This window comes from Heloderma suspectum, chromosome 3, assembly GCF_057233095.1.
Source record: "Heloderma suspectum isolate Gila_16-S chromosome 3, 16-S_ref, whole genome shotgun sequence".
Lineage (NCBI taxonomy): Eukaryota > Metazoa > Chordata > Lepidosauria > Squamata > Helodermatidae > Heloderma > Heloderma suspectum.
Genome location: NC_139460.1, coordinates 199,653,813 through 199,677,080, shown reverse-complemented (window position 1 = coordinate 199,677,080; position 23,268 = coordinate 199,653,813). Strand labels below are relative to the sequence as shown.

At 45.3% G+C, this 23,268-nt stretch overlaps 1 protein-coding gene across 1 annotated transcript in view; it reads right to left on the bottom strand.

Annotated features, from left to right (window-relative positions):
- The window catches only part of NRG3 (neuregulin 3), a 1,009,392-nt gene that overhangs the window by 29,848 nt on the left and 956,276 nt on the right, over nt 1-23,268 (bottom strand). Inside the window, exon 7 of the mRNA XM_084841865.1 lies at nt 3,646-3,773. Coding sequence (XP_084697991.1) covers nt 3,646-3,773 — 128 coding nt within the window. The remainder of the gene's footprint in view (nt 1-3,645; nt 3,774-23,268) is intronic.

Sequence of the window (23,268 nt, the reverse complement as noted above, 5' to 3'; positions counted from 1 at the left end):
AAGAGTTCATTGTGATGTGTTTAAAAGCTGCTATATCACTCTGCTGAGGAAAAGAAACCCAAGTACACAATCAGTCAGTTGACTAAACTATCACCTCTGTACAGCACCTGTAATCTGGTAGCATAAAATAACTTATAAAGCAGTTGCATGATGCATAAAATCAATGCCAAGCTTATAAATCACCGACATTTGGAAGTCTATTGCCTGTTCCAAAAAAAACAGTGGCCTGATATATTAAATAGTAAATTATAAAATTACAACAGCAATCACCTATAAATCAAGCCAAGCCCATCAATCTGCAGAAATCACATCTTTAAAGCAGGAACACTGACACCACACACACACACACACACACACCTATATATCTATATATCTCCTGAGAATAGATAATTGAAAATATGAGGTAATTTCTATATCCTGTTTATAAATAAAAGAACGGTATTCATATAAATATGATCATCATATTATACTATAAATATTAAATAACATTTGTAAGGGAAGGCAAGAAGCCTTGTTCTCACCCTAAGACAGCAATCCTATGGCCACTAGACACTGTCTAGACCGCCATAGGATTTTTCAGTTTCTGGGAACCGAGCTCAGAGCCAGCACTCCAAGCTCTGTTCCCAGAAACTGCACTCCCCTCCTCCTCGTAGGCAGCACAGTTCTCACTCGTCTCTGTGCTTGGAAACAGAGTGCAGAGGGGGTGAAAAGGGAGCGTTCCCAGGGGCAGGGAGAGGAGGAGACCGCAGAGGCTTCATTATGAAACTTCCTATGTGCCGCGCAGCCTCCCCGCCCCCTTGCTTTGAAGCGCCCTGGCTAGACAGCCAGAACTGACCGTCAAGCCACAAAAGCAGAGAAGGTGCAGCACAGAGGACAGGATCCCCTCCGTGCTCCGTCTGTCCTGTACTGGATAGTTGGCCACCTCCAACTTCAGTGGCCGCCAACTATCCTGGTAGGATCATGCCCTAAAAGCTTTAAAGTTGAATGCTGATTAACCCTTGAGGGAATTCTCCTAGAGTTTGACTTAATGCTCCAAGTGAGGGATGCTAGGTCTGCTCTGCCTGCTACCCCTTCTCCCTCCCCAAGGAGAAAAAAAGGCTCAGCTTCTGGAAGGAGATTGGGTAGCAGGCAGAGGGGGACTCCAGCCTCTCCTTCATTAGGAAAATGACACTGTCTGAGCCGCATCAGCCCTTGCCGGAAATGATCCTCAAAACATTGTTTCCAACTATTAAGAGGCCCTTCGAGCTCTGCCACAAAAGAAGCTGTCAGTCTTGACCTTTTGGGTGATTTTGAGACCCATGCCAAAATTGCCCTCAATTCCCCCCCACCCTTTTGCCTGTCTCACCATAATTCTAAGCTCAGACTCAGAACTCAAACTTTTGGCTTGGCCTTGACATGCACACACAAACACATGCCCAGCAAAAAAAACAACAACCCACATTTCATTAGATCCATTGAAATTTCCCCGTGTTTTCCTGACTCCAAAGGCCAGTACAGGATATTTCCAAACCTTGCTCAAGCTTGAGTTTTGGCAAATCTATAACAGGAAGAGTTGCATACCCTCCAACCACTAGGTAACACTACCCAATTTGGCTTCTATTTACTATTTTATCCTTTACATTAATATCTAGTTTTGCTAATATGACAAGGTTTGCTAAGTTTTGCTCCTTATTTTTGTTCTCTGCCTACCAAGGAACTTTACTGTGTTGTGTAAGGTTGGTTGGAGACAAATCTGAGGAACAACTGGATTTTATATTTTCCGAAATGGGGGAATCAGCCATTAAGTATTAGTTCGTCCCACCTTCCCAACATGTAACCAGAAACTTGCATGGCACCTAGAAAAGATGAATACATTTAGGTCTGTGCCACCTCCTCCACTCCATCTTAAGACTCTGATCAGCCTTTATTTCCCTTCCCCCCTGCTTTTTTGTAACATTTAGCCTGATGAAGACATCTGGAGGTGTCAAAAACTTGCTCACAATTGTGTGCATTTCTTGTTGGTCCTACTCCTAAATAATACACTTATTGCTTGACTATGGATTTTGGAATTTTTCTTATGGACCAACATGGTTTACTTTGTTTTAGAATGGAAAGGAATTTAGAAATTGGAAGCAGGGAGGCACCCATCAAAAATATTCCTGTCTTCACCCTTGCCATCTGAATCTAGTGCATGGATATTTGTCATGAGGATATTTGTCATCCATGGTAGATCTCATAATTTGTCACCCAGGTAAAATTGAAATTTTATTTTCTTTTATGGGACAACTCACTACAGGATGTCCATCCATGACAGTTTGCTATGTAACAGGTACAGAAATCCTGAAATATGTACAATTCATACAAATGATCCATAACTTGCAATCCTATCTTCATCCTTCCACTCGGCAAAGGAACCCCATATAAAACAGTGCCTTCTCAGGCCTGGTTCACACATGCTTGTACACTGTTTGATTTCAGCCCCATCACTTGGTTATTCTTGATGGGTAGCAGTGGAATGTGTGAAATGAACTCATCAATGAGCATTGTGTGTGAGGTGATATGGAAGTTCCCTGTGTTGAGGGATTTATGTTAACTCATCCACACATGCAAGCCATCACTTGATGGGGTAGGTCAGGGGTGAAGAACCTCAACTCAGGGGCAAAAACTGACCCAACTCAGGTCTCAATCCAGCCCTCCAGGGTTCCCCAGATGGCCACACCCTCTCCCCCTGGTCCTACCCTCTTTCCAACCACCACTGATCATTTGATAGTTTCTTGGCTTTTGTGCATTTTTCCTTCATTTGAAAAGGTTGAAATGCCTCTCATAAGTCTTCATTAATGGCAGTAAGAACTTGAAGCTAAAATAGGCCAGTAGTTTTGGTACTTTGGCCCCACCTGTTTTGTCCTTCATCTTACTCACCTCTGGAATGTGGCTCCCAAGAGCATCTCCAAAATTTGGAGGGAATTTGTCCCTCAGGCAGAAGGAGGTTTGGCACCCCTACGGTATGTCACCAAGGGATGGATGTGCATGGGCCAACAAGCCCTCATTAAGGTATTTCTCTGCTTTTGGCCTCGAAAGCATTGTGGTGCCAAACAACTGAAAGGCCGCTTTTGGAAAGTGCAGCATGCTGCTGCATAGGCAAATATGCAAAGCAGCCATTTCTCATCCTGACTGCTATTTGTCTGGGGGGGAGGTCCGGGGGGGGAGGGGTGAGGAGGAACACCGAGAAAGGGTGAAGCTGGCATCACAGTCTGCCTACAGGAGGATGAGTCATTAACTTCGTGAACTGAGATGAGGCAGGGCAGGGGCGGGGGAAAGATCTTATATTGTAATAGTTTCTCAGGATACAATTGTTCCATTCACTGGTCTGTGATTACAGCTTTGATGGTATCCTTGACACTTCCTCTAGGCCTTTTACAAGAATAAGAAGAAGGAGAAGGAGACGGAGACGGAGACGGAGAAGGAGACGGAGAAGGAGATGGAATTTTGAGAGCAGAAGTAATGGCTGTTTTACATCTGCAACAGAAGAAATGCTGGACATGTGCTTAATGAACAGAGCGAGGTTCCCTTAATGCCAGACACGCTGAAAAGCCTCCCTGGTCACCATGGGCAACCATCCTGCATAGGTACTACAAAACCAACACCAATTAAAAGCCACTTTCTTACCTGTGTGGCTTCATAGCCTGGCTTCCTCTGTTGGGAGTCAAGGCTTCGGGAAAGGACTGAGTTCCTGAAAAACTAGATTCCATCATTTTTTCCATCACTAGCTCTGGATGTCTGTTTGCCTTCGAATACTGTAGCAAAGACAATGAAGACAAACAAACCGATGATTAACCATGCATACATTAAAAGCTGTATATTATATGATCAAGTTGGAAAGGACTGTGGAGGTCATCTAGTCCAACCCCCTGCTCAATGCAGGATTTTCAATGCAGGATGCAACTTCAGCCAGTGGAGGCTGGTGTCTCCAGCTTTGGTGGGGCTGTGCATCCATTCTGGGTTTCAGTCAGAACCAGCCAGAATTCTAAAGGAGCTATCCAAAGTGTTGAACCTATTTTGAGGATTGGGTGCAGCACCTTGGATAGCTCCTTTAGAGTTCTCCACTGACTACACCATCCCTGAAAGATGTCAGTCCATCCGCTGCATAAACATCTCCAGCAACAGAAAGCCTACCATTGCAGATGGGTGGGGATTTTGTTTCAGTTCATGTTTGATAAGACCTTTCCAAAATTCTGAAGTTTCTTCACATTCAGGATGGAAAGAATTTGAGCTTTAAAAAATTCAAATGCAAGGGGAACTGAAACCGAGAGAAACTGAAACTGACAGATTTAGCTCTTAAATAGTCTGGGTTTGAATCCTGGTGTATTCAAGCATATTAGTGCTGAACAGGGGGCGCCACCTCTTATTTTCTGACAGCCTCCTTATCTTTAACAGCCGTACAGCAGGCAGGTGCAACATGGCCCTCCCCATATGAATACCTGTACCTATTGAGTTTGGCTTGTCCAGATGGGTGAGAATTGTATTTCAATTCAGCTTCAATAAGAATTTTTCAAATTTTATACATTTCTTTAAACTTGGGATGGAATTGGGAAGTTCTAAAAAAAATAGAAGACGTGGAAGCAAGTGAAACTGACAGACCCATCCCTCCCTACCCACCACCTCCTGAGTCAGTCTGTTCCACGATGCCAGTGTCAAAGAGCTCTTATTGTTAGGAGGCATCTTCTGAAGTGTGGGCCCCACTGTACATGTATAATGAGAAGATGTACACTCACTGTACACCAACAGTGGTTGCCAACCATCCATCTTGAAAACACTATGTTAGGGATGTCGTAGAAGTCCAGGAAGGGGTTGGAGTCTGGCAGACATCCTCCTGCTCAGCCCCCCAAATCAAATGCACACTGAGTTGGGCAAGCTCAGCGATCCCCACTTACCCACAAGACACCATTTTGCAGAAAACCACAGGCACACTTTTTGTGTAAATGGCCATTTTGCACAAAATGGCGGCCATAAATAGCACCGTTTATGCAAAAATGAAGGCATACATTGTCTGCAAAAGGGCAGCTCAGGGTAAGTGGGATGATGTACACTGTGTGCCAGGCACCCACAGACCACCCTGTGGCTCGTGCTGCATGCTGAGCACAGTCGGGTGGCTGGCAGGAGTCTGGTGAGCAGTACGCAAGGATGAGTTCAGCCATCTCTGCATTACATAGTCCCCAGATCCAGGGAGCAGAGCCAGTCCAGATGATGTCAGGGGATGGACTGTGTCAGAACTTAGGTCCATCTAGCCAGTACTATCTACTCCAGTTAAAGTGCTTCTCCATGATTGTTGGATAAGCAAAAAGGTTTCCAGCAGGTATCAAAACAATTGCAATGTCAGTGGCAACTCTGTGGGTAAGGTTTTCCATTGTCAGTGTTCCACAACCAAAACCTCTCTCTCCCTTCTTGACACATAATGCTAGGGATGTACGAATCCCTTAGCTGGCTCTGCGCCGGGGCATCCGCGGTGGGGGGGAAGTGCTCCGTCCCTCCCCCTGGAATCCTCCCTGGCCGGCTCCGCTCCGCAGCTGCTCTGCAGAACCACCAGCCATGGCCGGGCTGCTGCGGCCGCAAATGGCAGCCATCGTAGTGGCCGCCATTTGCGTCCTTGCAAGCAGCTGTGATAGGCTATGTAAGTATTTACGTAGCATATCATGGCAAAGAGCAGGGGCGCAAATGGCGTAGCGGCCACCATTTGCATCCCTGCTCTTTGCCGTGATAGGCTACGTAAATACTTATGTCGCCTATCACGGCTGCAAGAATGCAAATGGCAGCTGCAGCAGCCCGGCTGCGGCCAGCCGGGAGACCAGCCAGAGCCGCTGCCGCCGGAGCCGCCGCCGCATCCACCCCAGGTATGTTCCGTCGCGGGGGGATTCCACAGGGTGGCGAGGGGTGGGAGGCTGTTCCGCCATGGATTCTGGGGGGCCGGATCTCACTGGAATCTGTGATGGAATTCTCTGACATCCCTACATAATTCACCCAAAGTACTTGGAGGCCAGCCTCCCCCAATTATCTCATGGGCAGGCTGGGATGGGGAGAGTCATCCCTAAGACAGACAGAGAAGTGGTAGCCTTGGCTTCCCAAGGCTCTTCCTACTCTCCCAGCTATGACATCTATCCTGTTCACTTCCTATTTCCAGAGGCTTAGCCAACTGATAGAAATGGCTTGATGGGTGTCTTGAGACCTATAAATAAATAGCAAAACAAAGGAGAGGGCATAATATCTTCAGTGGAGCTAGATCTTTCTACAAAACCAAGACACAATTGCTTTTCTTCCTCTACAATGTTGTTGTTATTCATTTATTTTTAAATCACTCTTCTGTGAGATCTACGTGGAACTCTGCCTTCTGAAACATTCAGGATATATCCTTGGCAACCAGCCATTCAGCTTGCGCCATAATTAGACACAGGGAATTTATCTTAAACCTCTCCTGAGGATCATTTCCACAGGGGTCTTACCACAGTGTGACTGGAAACACTACTTCATGTTAGGTCTTGTGATTCCATTAGGAACACCAACTAAAACAAGATATACTGTATATAAAAGCAAAGAATGAGCTGTGTAATAAGTAAACTCACGGAATATGCCATTACAGTTACCACAGTGCAACTGGAAGTCAGCCACATTTTTGCACGGTTTGTTTTTGTGTGTGTGTCAAAATGTGCATTTTTGAGATGGGACAATCTTTTGTCACATAAGTATGCAAATTACAAGAAAACTGGAAGCATTTCTCAATTTTTGTTAGCTTAAATAAAAACATTAACATTTCCTTCATGAAATCATTAGTTGCCATAATGCAGTCTGAATCAGAAGCTGAAACTTTGGTAAACATTACTGAGAAACACATGGTCTCTTTTTAGAAACTGTTCCATTTTAGTTTGGCCTGAGCTATGTTAATGTTCATACAACGTAGAGATAACATTTCTAATGCTCCACTCATGTCTTCCAGTGCAATCCTATTTTAGCCATCAGTATAACTCTATTTTAGTTCTCCCCCACCTCCAAATTCCCCCAGTGTAATTTCCTAGTTAAATAATTACACAGCTTCTCAAACATGTAGTTATTCTTGCTAAGAAACTACCCTACACTGAAAATACCGAATCTCATCAAACCTCAAACATTCACAGCCATTTTCACACAGTGGTGCACCTAGGGTTGGATCTCTGGGCTCAAGTCCAGTCAGCCTGGGCAGGGGGAATGACTACCCAGAAAGTAGCGGACGATGAAGGTAGTGGAATAGGCCAGGCGTCAGCACCGAATGTTGGGGAAATTGCCCTTTATGGCCACCACTGTGCTCAACATTAGATCTACAAAAAATACAGAGCCTCCATTTTAACTTGTGTTAAAATGGAGGCTCACATGGAGGATGGATGGCTGTGGGGCATGAGAGGACCGCTCGCTGAGCCCTACGGGTGCCCACGCTTCCCTTGAACGTCCACCAAGCACTCCTTGAGTGCCCACTGAGCTCAGACTGGGATGAGTCCATCCATCCCAGTAGCCACAGCATCCTTTCTTCTTGTTTTTCAAACTATTTTATAGTTAGGAGGAGACTAGCCATGCACGTAGTTAGAAATGCTCCTTTTACTATTTTTATTTTACAAATATATTATCACCTTCTACAACAAAATGGTGCTTACTCCCAAGTGAATGTTTTTAGTATCAGGACAACAGAAGCAAACACAGTTTTATTCCTGAAGTCATACTGGTGCCATGATGAGTTAAGCAAGTTTAAAGCATGGAATTCTGCACATGCTTAGAAAGTCTACATTTTTATCAGAGTTGCCAAACTTTTCTTGGTCATCTAAAGGGGGGGTGGGGTAAGAGCAATAGGCATAGCAGCCCAGCTTCTCACCTGCACTGGCTCCTGTTCCTGACTTGGCTGGGGAATTGCGTCTTTTGTGGGTTACTCTTCACGGTAGGAGTGAGTGTACATTCAATTAGGGATGCGTGCATCAGCAAAACTCGAGCTCACTGAAGTTCTTCAAATTCCATCTTGAAGCTCATTCCAACTCAAGTCCATAACAGATCGAGAGCGCTATTTCTTTTCACATGAAAATATGTGCATATTTTCATGCATGTTTTTCCAAATGTACACATCAATTGTGCACATCTTTGAAATGCATGCATTCAACTCCCATTGATTTAAGTGTTTTTGTGCATATTTTTCAAAAGTACACATTTTCATGCATTTTTCAAATGTATGCATGCTGTTGAATGCATTTTGGGGGGTCTACAAATCACATTGCAAGCTTGAAAATGTATGGACTTGGAATGCAGATTGCGTCTGAGTCCTGGGTTCAATACGGAAGGTTTGAACTGGGAAAATCCTGATTAAAAATGAACTGAAATAAATTTCTCATGCATCCCTACATTTAATTCAGCTGTATGCTTCACCCTTTGCTTAATTAGGTCATCTATGGCAAGATCTGTGCAGGTGGGAGGGGAAAAGTAGGCCACACTAGTTAAGCACCCCAAAGCATTGGATGGGTGAAATGGGAGTTACCTTAAATAACCTCAGGACTTAACAGCTCAAGGGGATGTGGGACAGGTAGCAGCATTGGGTCCTGGTGGTTTCATTGACTCCCAAGGATCACTGGCAGGGGAGCTGGTTACATGACCAGAGTCTCCTTGAGGCATCCCTGAGAATGTGTGGGTTATGAAGAGCAAAGAGCAGGGTAACACCCTTCCCAGGGAGGCTAGGATGGCTCCCTCCTTGATGCATTTCCAGAGGCAAACTAAAACATTCTTGTTCTAGCAGGCCTTTGGGACATAGTTGGAACCTGGGGGTAAGCTGCTAAAGTGCTGTTTTAAAGTGCTGCTTTAATGTTTTAATATAATTTTAATTATATTGTTGTTTAATTTATATTTTAACTTTTGTATATTTTCATATGTTTTAATTGTATATGTTTTAATTTTTGTAAGCCACCTTGTGTCCCAGTACTGGGAAAAAGGTGGGGTATAAATATAACAACAACAACAACAACAACTGCTTGGATACTTTAAGCTGGGATGGGGTCACCCAAACAAGGTAGGCTGTAGGAGACAGTATTTCCTAGTTTCACCTCAGGAGGAGGTGAACCCACCTTGAGTGTGTGTGAAGGGGCCAGGCTGCGCTGAGAAGTTTGCCAGTTAACTAATTGAGTAGTCCACAAATCAATTCCTGTAAATAAATAACCCTGTGGAACTTAGCTCAATCAAACTTAAACACGTTGTGTCTTCGTTCTTGGGCCTGGGGACAAGTTCTTCGTTCCCAGAGTTCTCACAGATAAAAGTCTGTTGACTGAAAGGAACCTTAAATATTTGGAATTCAAAACAATTTAAACAACCAGGATGCAAGAGATTGTCTTTCAAATAAACAATAAGATATGTAGGCCAAGGTCTATTGTGACATATTTTAATTCATTGTGAAAGAAGAGTTTGTAATGCCTAAGGCAGTTTCTCCAAAACAAAAGCTGATATTATTTAAAAAAAGGGGGGAGGTAGTGCAAGGTAACAATGACAGACCGAGTAAGGGAGAAAAACAAATAAGAAAAAAACATTTCACTCACATAATGGAACTTTTCCTAAATTGCTCTCTACCACCCACAGTAGGATAAAGGTAAAGTAACATCTTAAGAATAATTAATAAAAACCCGTTAAAAAACCCATATCCATTATCTGTTATATTTTAAAATAACTGAGTGCTAACAGAAACCGTAGTATAGGTGTATGACTCACAGAGGCCTTGGTACATTTCCTGGCTCCAATCCAGCATAGTATGCATGCTTGGGGCAACTGGAGCAGTGCCTGCACATAATAACCCTTTTTTAAAAAAGCTGTGAACCCTCCAGTCGGATGTTTTTGGGGAAAGAGAGAGGCAGAGGGGTACTGAGCCCAGTCCTCCCGCTCCTCTTAGCAGGCGATCAATATGATCCCAGCATTTAAAAACAGGCAATGCACATGCAGGCCTGGCTGTTGGGCTCGGAACCACGTGTGCTGCATCCATTTGGGTGTGGGGCGTGCGCACAGCTGTATTTATGCCACCCTGCTGGATTGGAGCACCTGTTTTGCTGATTCCTGGGACTGCAGAAATCGGGAGGATGTCAAGCACACCGTGAGGCAGGCCACCGCTACGGCACGCGGGTTGCATTCCGCTTGCCTCCACCTCTAGCAGCTGGTGTTCCGGAAGATTAGCCTTCCATTGTTGGAATTCCCTGAACTGCCCTGTGACTAGGGGTGGACGAAAGTCCCTTACCTGTCCTCGAAGGACGTTCGCGGTGGGGGGGAGGCGCTTCGCTGGTCCCCCCGCGAAGTTCAGGCCGGGGGGGGAGGCTTCCCGCCTCAGCCCGGCTGAAATTCAGGCCGGGGGGGAGGCTTCCCGCCTCGGCCCGGCCGAAATTCAGGCCGGGGAGGAGGCTTCCCGCCTCGCCCGGCCGCGAACGCGAAAGTTAAAAAAGAAAAACAAAAACGCCCCCTGATAGGCTACGTAACGATTCACGTAGCCTATCATGGCTAGATCTGCAAAGTCAGCCGTGATAGGCTACGTCAATCGTCACGTAGCCTATCACGGGTGACTTTAAAAAAAAAGCGCGTACGCTAATGGCGGCCCCCAAAGGGAGCCGCCATTCGCGTTCCTTATTTAGTCACTGTAGTCTACGTAAATCTTTATGTAGACTACAGCGACCAAATAAGGAACGGGAATGGCGGCTCCCTATGGGGGCCACCATTATCCGTACACACTTTTTTTTTTTTTTTTTAAGTCACCTGTGATTTTTTTTGTGATTTTTTTTAAAGTCACCGTATCAGGGGGCGTTTTTTCTTTTTCTTTTATTGCAATGGCGGCGGCGGCAGCCGGTCAAAAGACCGGCTGCTGCTCCCGCCCCACTCGAACACCCGCCGAACCGCCGGCCGGACCCGCTGCCGGGAGGGACATTCGGCGAAGGTAAGTCCCGTCCCGGGGGGGGGGGTGCGGGGGGGTTCGGAGGATTTCTCCCCGAAACTTGTTCGGGGGGCCGAACACGTTGGCGCTCGGCCCCCTGAAGTTTTGGGGAGAAATTCTCCGCCAACCCTACCTGTGACTTGAGGCAAGTGGCACACGGACCAGGCCAAACTGAGCTTGGCTGCTTCTGTCCACATACTTTTGTCAGTGCCATCTCTAGGCTTTTGTGGGTCCTTGGGAAAGACATCCTCAGTGGGTCCCCAGCCCCCTCCCTCAGTGAGTCTACCTTCTCACCACCATTGTCACCAGCTGCAATTGCTCCTCACCATCTTTCTCATCATTGACATCACTTGCTTGCTTGCCAGGCAGAGAGCCAGGGAGCAAGCAGGCCGTGGCATCTCCTGCTCCTCCTTCTCACCACCACTGTTGTCTGGGCCAGAGTAAGAGGCAGGGGAACAACAAGCAGGTTGCTTTGGCGAACAGGAGGGGCAACTCCAGGGTGGTCTAGTCAGTGGAGCCATGTTGCGGTGTGGGCCCTCTGCAGGTGCCTGACTATGCCTACCCTTGATGCTGGCCCTGACTTTTGCTATCTGTTCCCAGCTCCTCCTCCCCAAATGCTGGCTGCCCCCTTGCAGTCCTTTCTTCTCCTCTTTCATATTATACAGCTTTTGTGCCCACCAGCCACTATATCTCCTACACCTTCCCCACTCCCTCCCCAGGGCACACTCTGCAAGTTGAAGCCCCACCGTATCTGTGGCATAGGGCAAAACCTGCCACAGCACACTGCTGCTCCGTCCAGGCCTGCTGCCAGCTGGTATCTTTCTCCTCATCTTCCATCTTTGGGGCACATGCTGAAAATCAAGGCCTCCCTTGGTTCATGCCAGTGCCTCCTATTCTGGTCACTTGCAGCTTTCCAGTTTGTCTCTCAAACTGTGCCCAGCTTGAAAGTCCTGCCAGTTGTGACCCAGTTAAATCTAGGGAGCTGCCAAAATTCCTATATCTGCCTCCATGACTTCTACATTTGTGTGTGTGTGTGTTCAACCACCCTGAGGTATGCGTTGTAGTAAGAAGCCCTGAAATAGGTCTGTCAATTATCCCTGACAGCTGCTTCTCGGCCCACATGTTGCTGACCATTTGAGTTAGAACCAAAGTGGTGGGTACTGTGTCCACACACTGCTATTACCACCTCAGTAAGAAAGAGATGGGGCCTATGAGCTCCTGTCTACCTCAATGAGAGAGGGACACCATTGTGACCTCCTGCTGATGCTGCCTTCCTGAAGGAGAGAGACTGGCCACTGTGGCCTTGTGCTGATGATGCCTTCCTGAAAGAGAGAGACTGGCCACTGTGATCTCATGCTGATGCTCCCTGCTTGAAGAAGAGAGACCAGCCTTTGTAACTGCATGCTGAAGCTGCCTGCCCGAACGAAAGAGACTAGCCATTGTAACCTTGTGATGCTGCTGCTTGTCTGAAGAAGATTGACCAGCCATTGTGACTTCATGCTGAGAAAGATGGCTGATCCATATGCTCTCACAGTGAAGCTGCCCAGCTGAAGAGGAGAGAAAGTGGTCATTGTGCTCTCTCACACATCTGAAGGAAAGGGAGAGACTTTGGTCCCCATTTCCGGAAATTGCTGACCATTTTCATGAGAAAGATGCTCTTTACATCCCAGAGAAGAGAGATTTTTTTTTCTATTTCTTTGTTATTCTACCATCCACTGAAATTTGTATTTCACCTCTCCTTAGTCAAGCAGGCACCATAGTCCACCAATGCTTTTTAAGACATGGAGGGACTGCTCTCCAACTCCTGGCTGTGAGTGATGTCCCTCTATGTGCCACGTCCACTGCTGGCTGACAGTAATACCTTTATCGATTGCAGGGATGAATGAGAAATTTGTTTCAGTTCATTTTTTAAATCAGGATTTACATAGTTCACACGTTCCGGACTGAACACAGACTCGAATGCAATCTGTGGTCGAAGGCCACACATTTCCGAGCTTGCAATGCGATTTGCAGACCAAAAAAAAAAAAAAGCATCTGCCAGCATGGGTACATTTGAAGAATGCTCATGAAAAATGTGTACTGTCGAAAAATGCTCACAAACCCGATTGAATCAATAGGAGAAGAACACATGCATTTCAAAGGTGTGCAGAACTGATGCATACGTCTGGAAAAATATGCACAATAATATGGATGAATGTTCATGCGAAAAGAACAACAAAACGAGGATCACAATCTGGAACGGACGTGAGATGGAACCAGCTTGGGAGTGGAATTTGGAGAACTTCAGTAAACTCAAGTTTTGCTCATGCGCACATCCCTAATTGAATGAGAGTTGCTGAAAAGTTAGCCACCATCGTTTGGGTGTGAGAAAGCATCAGACAGCCAACTTGAGATTGGCTGTTGCATTGCCATAGAGAACAGGCATGGGGGACAAAAAAATCCAGGGGGGAAAAACCATTTTCCCCAGCCCCAATTTTCCCCAAATCTTTGGGAAATCTGGAAAACAGTTCACCCCCAACCCATTTTAATGGTTGTTGTTTTTTTTTTAAAAAAAAAAAAAAATAGGCCTTCTCATTTCTAGTGGGGATATGTGGTTGTGCAAGCCCAATGCAAGCTAACAACTTTGAGGAGCAGATGCCAGAAAGTGTTCCATTTTCCTGCCTCCCATCTCCCCCTTATTTTTGCTTATTTTTAAGAAGAGGTTCAGAGCTGAAGTGTGTTCAGGTGTGATTTGCCTGCTCACTTTAGGCCGGTGCTGCTGAAAGCACAGCTCAAATGATTTTTTTCACATGCTGAATAACCCCCGTCCACTGCCTGGGTGCAGCAAGATTGGTCTAACTCCTTCATTTGCTTGGCATTTAGGTACAGTTAAAGGCTTAATTGTGCTATTATTGTGGAAGCGCTTATTGTCTCCTGGCTGATGCTATTTGTGCTTGCTGTTTGAGCAATTACTGAAAAGCACTTTTGAGGCATGTGGCTAAATAAATTAATGAATAATGATAGCATTTAAACATAAGCTTTTGTGTGATTTTTCAAGTTATTCACAGTTTCATGGAGAAAATCAGCTGTCTAATGCAATTACACAGCCACTCGCCACAGCAATTTTCCACCCCTACCTCCCAAGGCTGGTTATCCTAAAGAGATCAGCGGAGACGGCATGGTCCAACTGAGAGGAGACACCATGCTCTGCCATGGAATCAAGTGGTGTGGTTGATCCTACTTTCTAGTTTGTTAAGGAGAGGAATGCTGTCTTGATTTGCAAAACACTTTGTTAATGGATGAAGAAAAGGCATTGCTTGTAAATTCTAATTGAGATTGTAGCTACATGTGGCATTTATAATAGCAATAAGCACAGCTCAGTGGTAGGATCAGAGGCATTGCATACATAAGATCCCAGGTTCGATGCCCACCAGACTTCCAGTGAAAGGAGCTCAGGTGGCACCACTGAGAAATACTTCTGCCTAGGGATGACAGAGAAACCTGTTTTGGGGGTGGAGTTCAACAAGTTTTCCTAGGCTCAGCCTCCCAGACTTTGTTTTGGTTCCCACTGTGGCACCCAACTCAATCTGCAGTGAGCCGGGCCAGTTCATGGATTTTCCAGAAATTTTGTGCATGGGGTGGGGTGGGGGATGCCTGCAATTTGTACAAATTTCTGAGTAATCTGTGCAAATTACAGCTGGATTTGCAAAAAAATAATCACAAATTACAACTGAATTTGCATGATTTGTATAAATTGAGCCATAATTCATACAGGTTGCTAAGAAATTATTGCAGAACCTAAAAAAAATCGCAAAACAGTTCCTGGAGTTTGGGGAACAGCCTGAAGCTTGGCTCACAGATGCTAAGCAAGTCGGCCACTCCATGGAACTCCATCGAGCCAAAAAAGAACCAGATTTCTCAGCAATGGACATCATTACCTCTGCAGTAAGGGCAGGGCTACTGCTGCTCAGAGTAGACTAAGACATACTTGACTCAACAATGTGACTCAACCTTCAGATGTCTCTGCTTACTGCAGTGATTGGGATGAGACAAAAAAGCCTGCACCATGCATCCTGCAACCATCATTGACAACATTCCTACCACCATCAATGAAGTTTGGTCTTGTCCATTCTGGCACACAGGTGCCCAAAGGACTGCATTAAAATGGAGGTTCTTTTGGTTAGCACTTTGACAGAGAGCCACTTCCCATGTTACCTTTCCCTTCTCCCAGTGGAGGGGGGACATACAGAAGTGGGAGAAAAGTGGAGCACAATGTTTTCCCTATTCTGACAAAAGGGAATTGCCAATTCATCCTCTCTAAATGGGAGGTCTTCCAAAGTATGTGGCCCATTCTTCTCCTCGAGGTTAGTTTGTCAGCACATAAGGGAGAGACAGAGAGAACACTGCTTCCACTTTTGTTTTCTCTCTGACAGAAAAATCATTTCTTGGGATAGTGGGGGGGGGGTTGTCATTCTTTTTCACAAGAAAGGGGCAGTAACTGCTTATCTTTCTTCCCTGTTTGGTGGCTGTGAAGAAACAGAACTCTCCTCCATGCCCACTTCAGCAAATATAAAGTAATTTCACCAACAGGAGCCTGGGTGTCACACATATTTCCATGAAAAGGAAAAGGCCACATATCAGCAGGAAAAGGGTGGGGGGAGAATGACATAGAAGATTAGTATCTCATGAATGAGGCTAGGCTAGGCTGCAGCCTTTCTTCCTGACACTGTTTTCAGTGCGCAGTGAATCCTTCCATATGTAGGAGTATACAGTCCTTGGGATTCCCACCTGCAGCCTGTATAATCCAGGTGCAGATTTACCACCTCAGTGAGACCTATCTGGCCTGCTGAAGGAATCTTGGAGGAAGCACCTCTGTTCACCACCTCTTTCTAGACTCTAGAGTGGGTATGTGCCCTACTGTCTTTGTCTCAAAGGTGTCTTCTGTTTCAAGGACTCCCCAGTCAGAGCCTAGTTTAAAGCTCAAGTACCATAAGAAGGGAAAGCAAACACCCATGTTTTTAAGCTTGCATGTGGTTTTTAGAATCAAGTTGCTGAAGCTTTAGTTGGCACAGAGGTGAGAAAGAGAAGAGTAGAAGGGCTGTGTTGGTTTTTAACTGTAGTTAAGCAAACAGCTGAAAACATAAACGAGGCTGGCTGAAGTGAATGGCAAATTTGCAATGCATTTTAACCGGCCACAAAATGAAGTAGTAGGATTATAATTGTTTCCCTTCATTTACATATCATATTCTCTTGAAAAAGATGCAAAGGGGAGACTGAACTTGGTACACAACATGTAAAAGAATATTTCTGCCATGGGAATCCCAACTGCCAAAGCTCTGGGGTACAACAGAATTCCAAACTAAAGGTAGCAAAGAAGTGTGTGTGTGTGTGTGTGAGAGAGAGAGAGAGAGAGACTAATCCAACAAGCCACTGCTGCAGAATAATCATTCAAATCAGAATGGATTTGAGGGAATCTTCTCTCCCTCAGTCATACCATCTGAGCCCACCAAAATGGTGAAATGTAGTGGAAATGTGGAAGACAATTGTCACTGAGGAGTTAGTGGTGCACAACAATTGCTCCTTCTCATGTCTAGACTTCTGGTTGGGCCTGTTGCTTTTAGTGGTTAGCTATGCTGCTTCTTCCCAGAGTCAGTTATCTGTTCAAGACTTAAGAGGCTCGTAGATAAGCCTCTGGGGAGAGCTCAAAGTTAGTGACTTGCTAGGAGACTAGCTGGCATGGACTTATCTATGCTGGCTTACTGCCAAGCATTCTCAAAGTCATTGGACTACGACTAGGACAGGGTTGAGCTTAATATGACTATAATAGTATAGATTAGGGATGCTGGAGAAATTTGAGATGGACTCAAATGAGCTTGGATGTATAAGAATCCGACCAGCAGAATCTGCTGTGGAGTGACACCCTCAGGCTGCACAAAGTCCCTGGACTTTTGAATGTTTTTTTTTTTCTTTCCAAAATGTACACATATTTAAATGTACACAAAATGTACACATATAAATGTATGCATATTCATAGGAAAATATATGCAATTTCTGCTGAGGAAAAGTGGAATGGAATGGGGGACAATACGTGAACTGTTCCATATTAAGGTAAATTATGTAAGTGGTTATGAAACCTCTTATGTTATTATTTGCATATTTTTCCACATGACCGATAGATAGATAGATAGAGAGAGAGAGAGAGAGAGAGAGAGACATGGAGAGACAGAGAGACAGAGATTTGAATCCATCTGTTAACTAACGGTGGAACAAAAGGCACCTAACAATCTGTGAAACACAGACGGAGCAGATTTTACACAGTCTAATACATCCCTAGTATAGATGAATCCCTGAGACACTCCCAGGGTGGGATATCAATGCAGGTTGGTCTGGAATGGTGCTGCATTCCAGGTCGTTATTGGATTCACAACCGTTGCCATATTTTGATGGGATTCCCAGCAACTGTAGGGACGTGAGGTTATGGTCTTGCTTTGTAGTTGATTGCTGCAATCATTGCATTGCAGTGTTCTGCTTTAATCACTCTGTTAATTTGCTTCTGCTTAATAAAATCTTCAGCCTTCACCCGTTAGTGTGTTCATTGTCATCTGAATCCTAAAAAGAATGGTTGCCTCTTGGAAACACACTAAAGTCAGCCATCCTGACTAGGGATGGCAGAATCAGGGAGTCTGAGCTTGTTAAGGTTTTCTCAGTTCTACCTCAAACCTCAGTCTGCCTCATTCCCATTCCTGAAAGCAAGCTTCCCCCATCCCCCATTCAAATCAGAAAAGTATTCATTTGGGCACACTTTCTTTATCTTTAAGTGCACACCCAAATGCATACTGCCCCCCACCATTGACTAAAGCATGAAAATGCACATTTTTTCCTGGATGGACAACATAATCCAGTTCAATTTAGGTATTTTTAAGTATCATTGACTTCAGTGGGAGCACTAAGCATGTTGTTTATTGTCTCCTATTGAAATCAATGTGATTTAGAGCCAAACTTGAGAGGTGATATAGGAAATTGGTGATTAGAATTTCCCAGTTTTTGTTTTTTTAGCGTGATAGAGCTGGCCTTCCTGTCATTCCTCTCCAGCGCCTAGCATTCAGAGGCACATGGGGCTTATATCTATCATGTTTAATCAGCCTATTTTGAAAAATGTGCTTAATTCTTTAAAATACACACATTGATGGAAGTTCCCACCATACCTTGTGGAAGTGCAAAGGATGGATTACTCAGTTTTGGTGCAGATGGAGTGATACTGTCTCAATATCCTTAACAACTGAGTATGTGCATGCAAGAAAGGATTCTGGTTGGAATTAGGGATGTCAGAGAATTCTGCGACAGATCTCGGTGAGGCCGAATGCAAGTGCATTCAGCCCCCCGAAATCCATCGCGAAACGAAGCCCCTGCCTCCCCAAACCCACAAAAGTCGGGCGGGACAAAGCCCCACGAAAGTTGCACGAAACCCACAAAAGTCGCGCGAAATGGAGCATTTACCTGCTCCCGTCGGCGCTGACTTGCGAATGGCGGCTGCCCTGTGGCCGCCATCCTTTTCTTCTTCATGGCCGTGATAGGCTACGTGAATACATACGTAGCCTATCACGGCTAACGCAGGGATGCCTTTTGCGTCCCTGCAGAGGCCGTGATAGGCTACGTAAGTATTTACGTAGCCTATCACAGCAGGCTTTAAAAAAAAACGTATACGCAAATGGCGCTGGTTACAGCGGCCACCATTTGTATTCTGTATTTTTCGCCGTTTTAGCCTACGTAAATATTTACATAGGCTATTACGGCCAAAAAAGGGGAACGCAAATAGCGCCCACTACGTCATTTGCATTCCCCTTTATTTCACTGTAATAGCCTACATAAATATTTATGTAGGCTAAAACGGCAAAAAATACAGAACACAAATGGTGGCCGCCATAGCCGCCGCCACTTGCGTACGTGTTTTTTTTTTTTAAGCCTGCTGTGATAGGCTACGTAAATACTTACGTAGCCTATCACAGCTCACTACAGGGATGCAAGTGGCGGTGGCTATGGCCACCACCATTTGCATCCCTGCTGCCCAGCGGCCGGATGTCTGGCTGCGGGCGGAGCCGGCTGGCGGCTCTGCGGAATTGCCGCAGAGTGGAGCCGGCCAGGCAGGATTCCGGGGGGGGGGGCGACTGAAGCGCCTCCCCCCCGTCGAGGATTCCGGGGGGAGGGACAGAGCACCTCCCCCCCCACCATGAATGAATCCGCGAAACGGCAAGTGACTTTCGTACATCCCTAGTTGGAATCCAGAAATCACCTTCCATTCTCCAGTGACGAGCATAAATATCATTCGACCAGTCTTGCAGGTATGAACAGTTTATATCTCCCCTTTTCACTCTCAAAAGCTAAAGGAAGGGGAAGCATAGCATATGCTTCCCACTGTTCCTGCAACATCATGACATCTGATACTGTCCTGGGTTTCTTATAGCTTTGGAACATATGAGAACCAGTATATTGCAGTGGAGAGAATGCCAGGCTAGAGCTAAGCAAGGTTAATTCCTTACTCACACATGAAGTTCATTGGTTGACCTTGAGCCAAACTTTCATTCTCAGATTAACATATCTCACAGAATTGCTGTGAGGATAAAATGGGATAACACCATGTAGGTCACCCTGAGCTCATCAAAGAAGGGTTGGATGCAAGGATGATGATCAATAATAAATGTAAATTGGTTTAATTGATGTGGCTTCCCTCCAAGAAACTTTGAGAATTATAAATCCCGTGAGGGCCCTGTAATCTTGGAACAAAAAAGACTCTGCACCCACACAATTCCTAGCATTCCATAGGAAAATCTCAATGACCAGTGCTGTTCCTTCCTACTGTTAGCCAAAGTGAAACGGGCATAGACAGGATATTCTAGGGCACTCTTAAAGGGCAGCTCCTTGTCTAATAGTAGCAGTTGTAGTCATCATTGTCGTAGTAGTATATTTTACTGTTATGGTGGGCATCAAAATGCCTTGTCTGTCTCTGATGATGATTCAACCTGATTAAAACCAGTTCAAGTTGTTGTGTAGGTGTGCTGGCAGAGTGAAATGGGCTTTGGTTTTGCAGGTAAGATCAGTTCCGGCAAAAGCTGTCTTTATCTTGTAATATCTACCAAAAGAGCAGCCTGTACTATTATGCAAAGTAACCTTCAAGTAGTAAGCAACCTTCAATTATGAGATAGTCATTTGCAATGCATAATGAATGCATCCCATTAATCTTGTCTCCCTGTGAAGTGAGAAGAAAGAGAAGCCAACTATCAGCTCCAGTAAAATGGAGCGTAACAAACTGTGAGATGGAGAGGATTCCTGTTTAGGGGCCTTGAGTTTCACTACCTTGATACATCTGTTCACGGAAGAAGCAGTGACATGTCTAAGAGGCATTAAAAAAAAAAAAGTGTAAGAGGATCAAAGCATTTGGAGAGAAGGGTTTTTGTTTGTTCGTTTATTTTTAAATCATTATATTGCTGCAACTGTAGTCCTGTTCAGGCATTGCTAAACTGGGGAGACTAAGCATGTGAGGAAAGGGAGCGTGCTAGTCTTCCCTCCTCTGCCAAAACTTTCATTGCCCTCTGTTGGAGGCTGAGGTTCTGAAGAAGTGAGCCTCCTCTCTCCATGAAGGGTCTCCATGTGATCCAGAATGCTGATTTTACAGCATTCTAGATAATGTGGAGAGCCTCCATGGATACAGGAGGCTCTCCACTTCAGAACGTGACCATCCATAAGTAGAGGGCTCTGAAAGCAACAGGGATGTGCGATGCTGGGAATTCTGTTCCATTTAAGCAAAAAAATAAAAATAAAACAATCCACAGTGTTTCCTTTCCCGTAAGTGATGGAAGACTGTAGAGGATTTTTTTTTTCTGACTCCAGGAATATTTTGCACATTTTTTTCAGGTTCCACAATTTATGCAAATTGTAATTTGTGCAAAGGGGAATTTGCACAATTTGGGGGGAAATCTTGAAATTTGTGCAAATTGTGTCATATTTTTAAAAATGTTTATTTATTGGCAATCTTGCACATGTGCACAGGATCGCAAGTCCACATGTCCACTAAGTAGCTCTGCAGCGGTATATTCTCCTCTTGTCAATATCTTTGTCAGTTTCATTCTCTCCTGATACTACTTCGTTTACCCCAACAGAGCCATATTCCATACTTGTCAAAGAACGTGCCAATTTCATCCTCCACTTTGGCATTCCCAAGTGAAGAGGGGGCAGGGAGGCAGACATAAAAGATTGTCAATTAATTTTTAAAAATAAAATAAAATATCATATGTGCAAATTTCAAGTCCCCCACTCAAATTATGCAAATTCCCACTAATTAAACAAAAAACAGAATTTGCATATTGGTTCAACTCGCGACAGATGTAGGGATGTACGAAAGTCACTTACCTTTTTGACATGGTGATTCACAGTGGGGGGGGGCACTCCGCACCTCCCCCCGAAATCCTAATCCGTCCGGCTCCGCTCCGTGGAGATTCCATGGAGCCATCAGCCGGGGCTGGCCACAGCCAGATATCTGGCCGCTGGGCAGCCTGCAAACAAACAAACAAACAAAAACAGCGTACGCAAATAGTGGCGGCTACGGCGGCTGCCATTTGCGTTCCCTTTTTTTCGCTGTTTTAGCCTACATAAATATTTAGGTAAGCTATTATGGTGAAAAAAAGAGGAATGCAAATAGCGTAGTGGGCACCATTTGCGTTCCTTCTTTTCCCACCGTTTTAGCCTACGTAAATATTTACGTAAGCTATTACAGCGAAAAAACAAGGAACGCAAATAATGCCCACTACGCTATTTGTGTTCCCCCTTTTTTTTGCCATAATAGCTTATGTAAATATTTACATAGGCTAAAATGGCGGGGGAAAAAGGAACGCAAATGGCGGCTGCCGGAGCCTCTGCCATTTCCATACGCTTTTTTTTTTTTTTTTGCTTGCCGTGATAGGCTACGTAAATACTTACGTAGCCTATCATGGCTATGATGAAGAAGTGAATGGCAGCTGCAGGGCGGCAGCCATTCACAAGTCAGCGCAGATGGCAGGAGGTAAGTGCTCTATTTCGCGCACCTTTCGTGGGTTGGGGGGGCGGGGGTTTCGTTCCACCACAGATTTCGGGGGGCCAAATGCACTGGCATTTGGCCTCACTGAGATCCATGGCAGAATTCTCTGACATCCCTATCCAGATGTAGTCAATGCCAGTAGGGGGAAATGGAATGAAATCCGCAGGGCTGGACAAGAAAAACCTATCATGTTTTCACCCCCCAAAATGGAATTCTTGTACATCCCTAGAAAGTTGTGTTTAGTTTCTCCAGTTTAGAAATGCCTGAATAGGGCTACTGATGTTAGGTTTTATCAGAATTTTTATTCATTTCAATCAGTATCTTTCCTCAGTTCCTTGGTTCAGTGGGGGGGGGAGACCCTAATTGTTGTAAGGGTCTAAGAGAACAGAAGAATGAGGGAGAGGTCCATTAGAAAAACAAAAAAGAACTTCGGTGCCAGAATATAAATAGATTGGTATTTGTCCAACAATAACTCTTCCAGTCTCATTGATATGTAGATGATAGATGGATGGAGAGATATTTGGTAACATTATTATTTTTAAATGGGTGTGATTCCCGCCGCCTTAAAAGAGAATGTGGTGAGACTCCTCCTAAAAAATAACTGGGTTTGTACTCATGATTTAAAGAACTACTGTATCTGCCTTATTTGGGTTCAGTCTAGGGGTGTCAGAGAATTTCTCGCTGAAACTTTGGGGGGCCGAGTGCCAACGTCTTCGGCCCCCCGAAGTAGTTTTGGGGAGAAATTCTCTGCACCCCCCCACCCCCCGCACCCCCCCGGGATGGGACTTACCTTTCCCGAATGTCACTCCCAGTAGCGGGTCGCAGCGGCGGTTCGGCAGGGCTTCGACAGGGGCGGGGGCGGCTGCCGGTCTTTCGACCGGCTGCCGCCACTGCCATTCCAAGAAAAGTAAAAAAAAAAAAAAACGCCCCCGTGATAGGCTACGTGACAATTAACGTAGCCTATCACGGCTAGATCTGCAAAGTCAGCCGTGATAGGCTACATTAATCGTCACGTAGCCTATCACGGGGGCGTGTTTTTTTTTTAACTTTTTATTTTGCGGCCGGGCGAGGCGAGGCGCCTCCTCCCCGGCCTGAATTTCGGCCGGGCGAGGCGGGAAGCCTCCCCCCCCCGGCCTGAATTTCGGCCGGGCGAGGCAGGAAGCCTCCCCCCTCCAGCCTGAACTTTGGGGGGAGCAGCAAAGCGCCTCCCCCCGACCGCGAAGCAAGCTGCGAGACCAGGTAAGTGACTTTCGTACACTCCTAGTTCAGTCCAATGTTTGAGTATGCA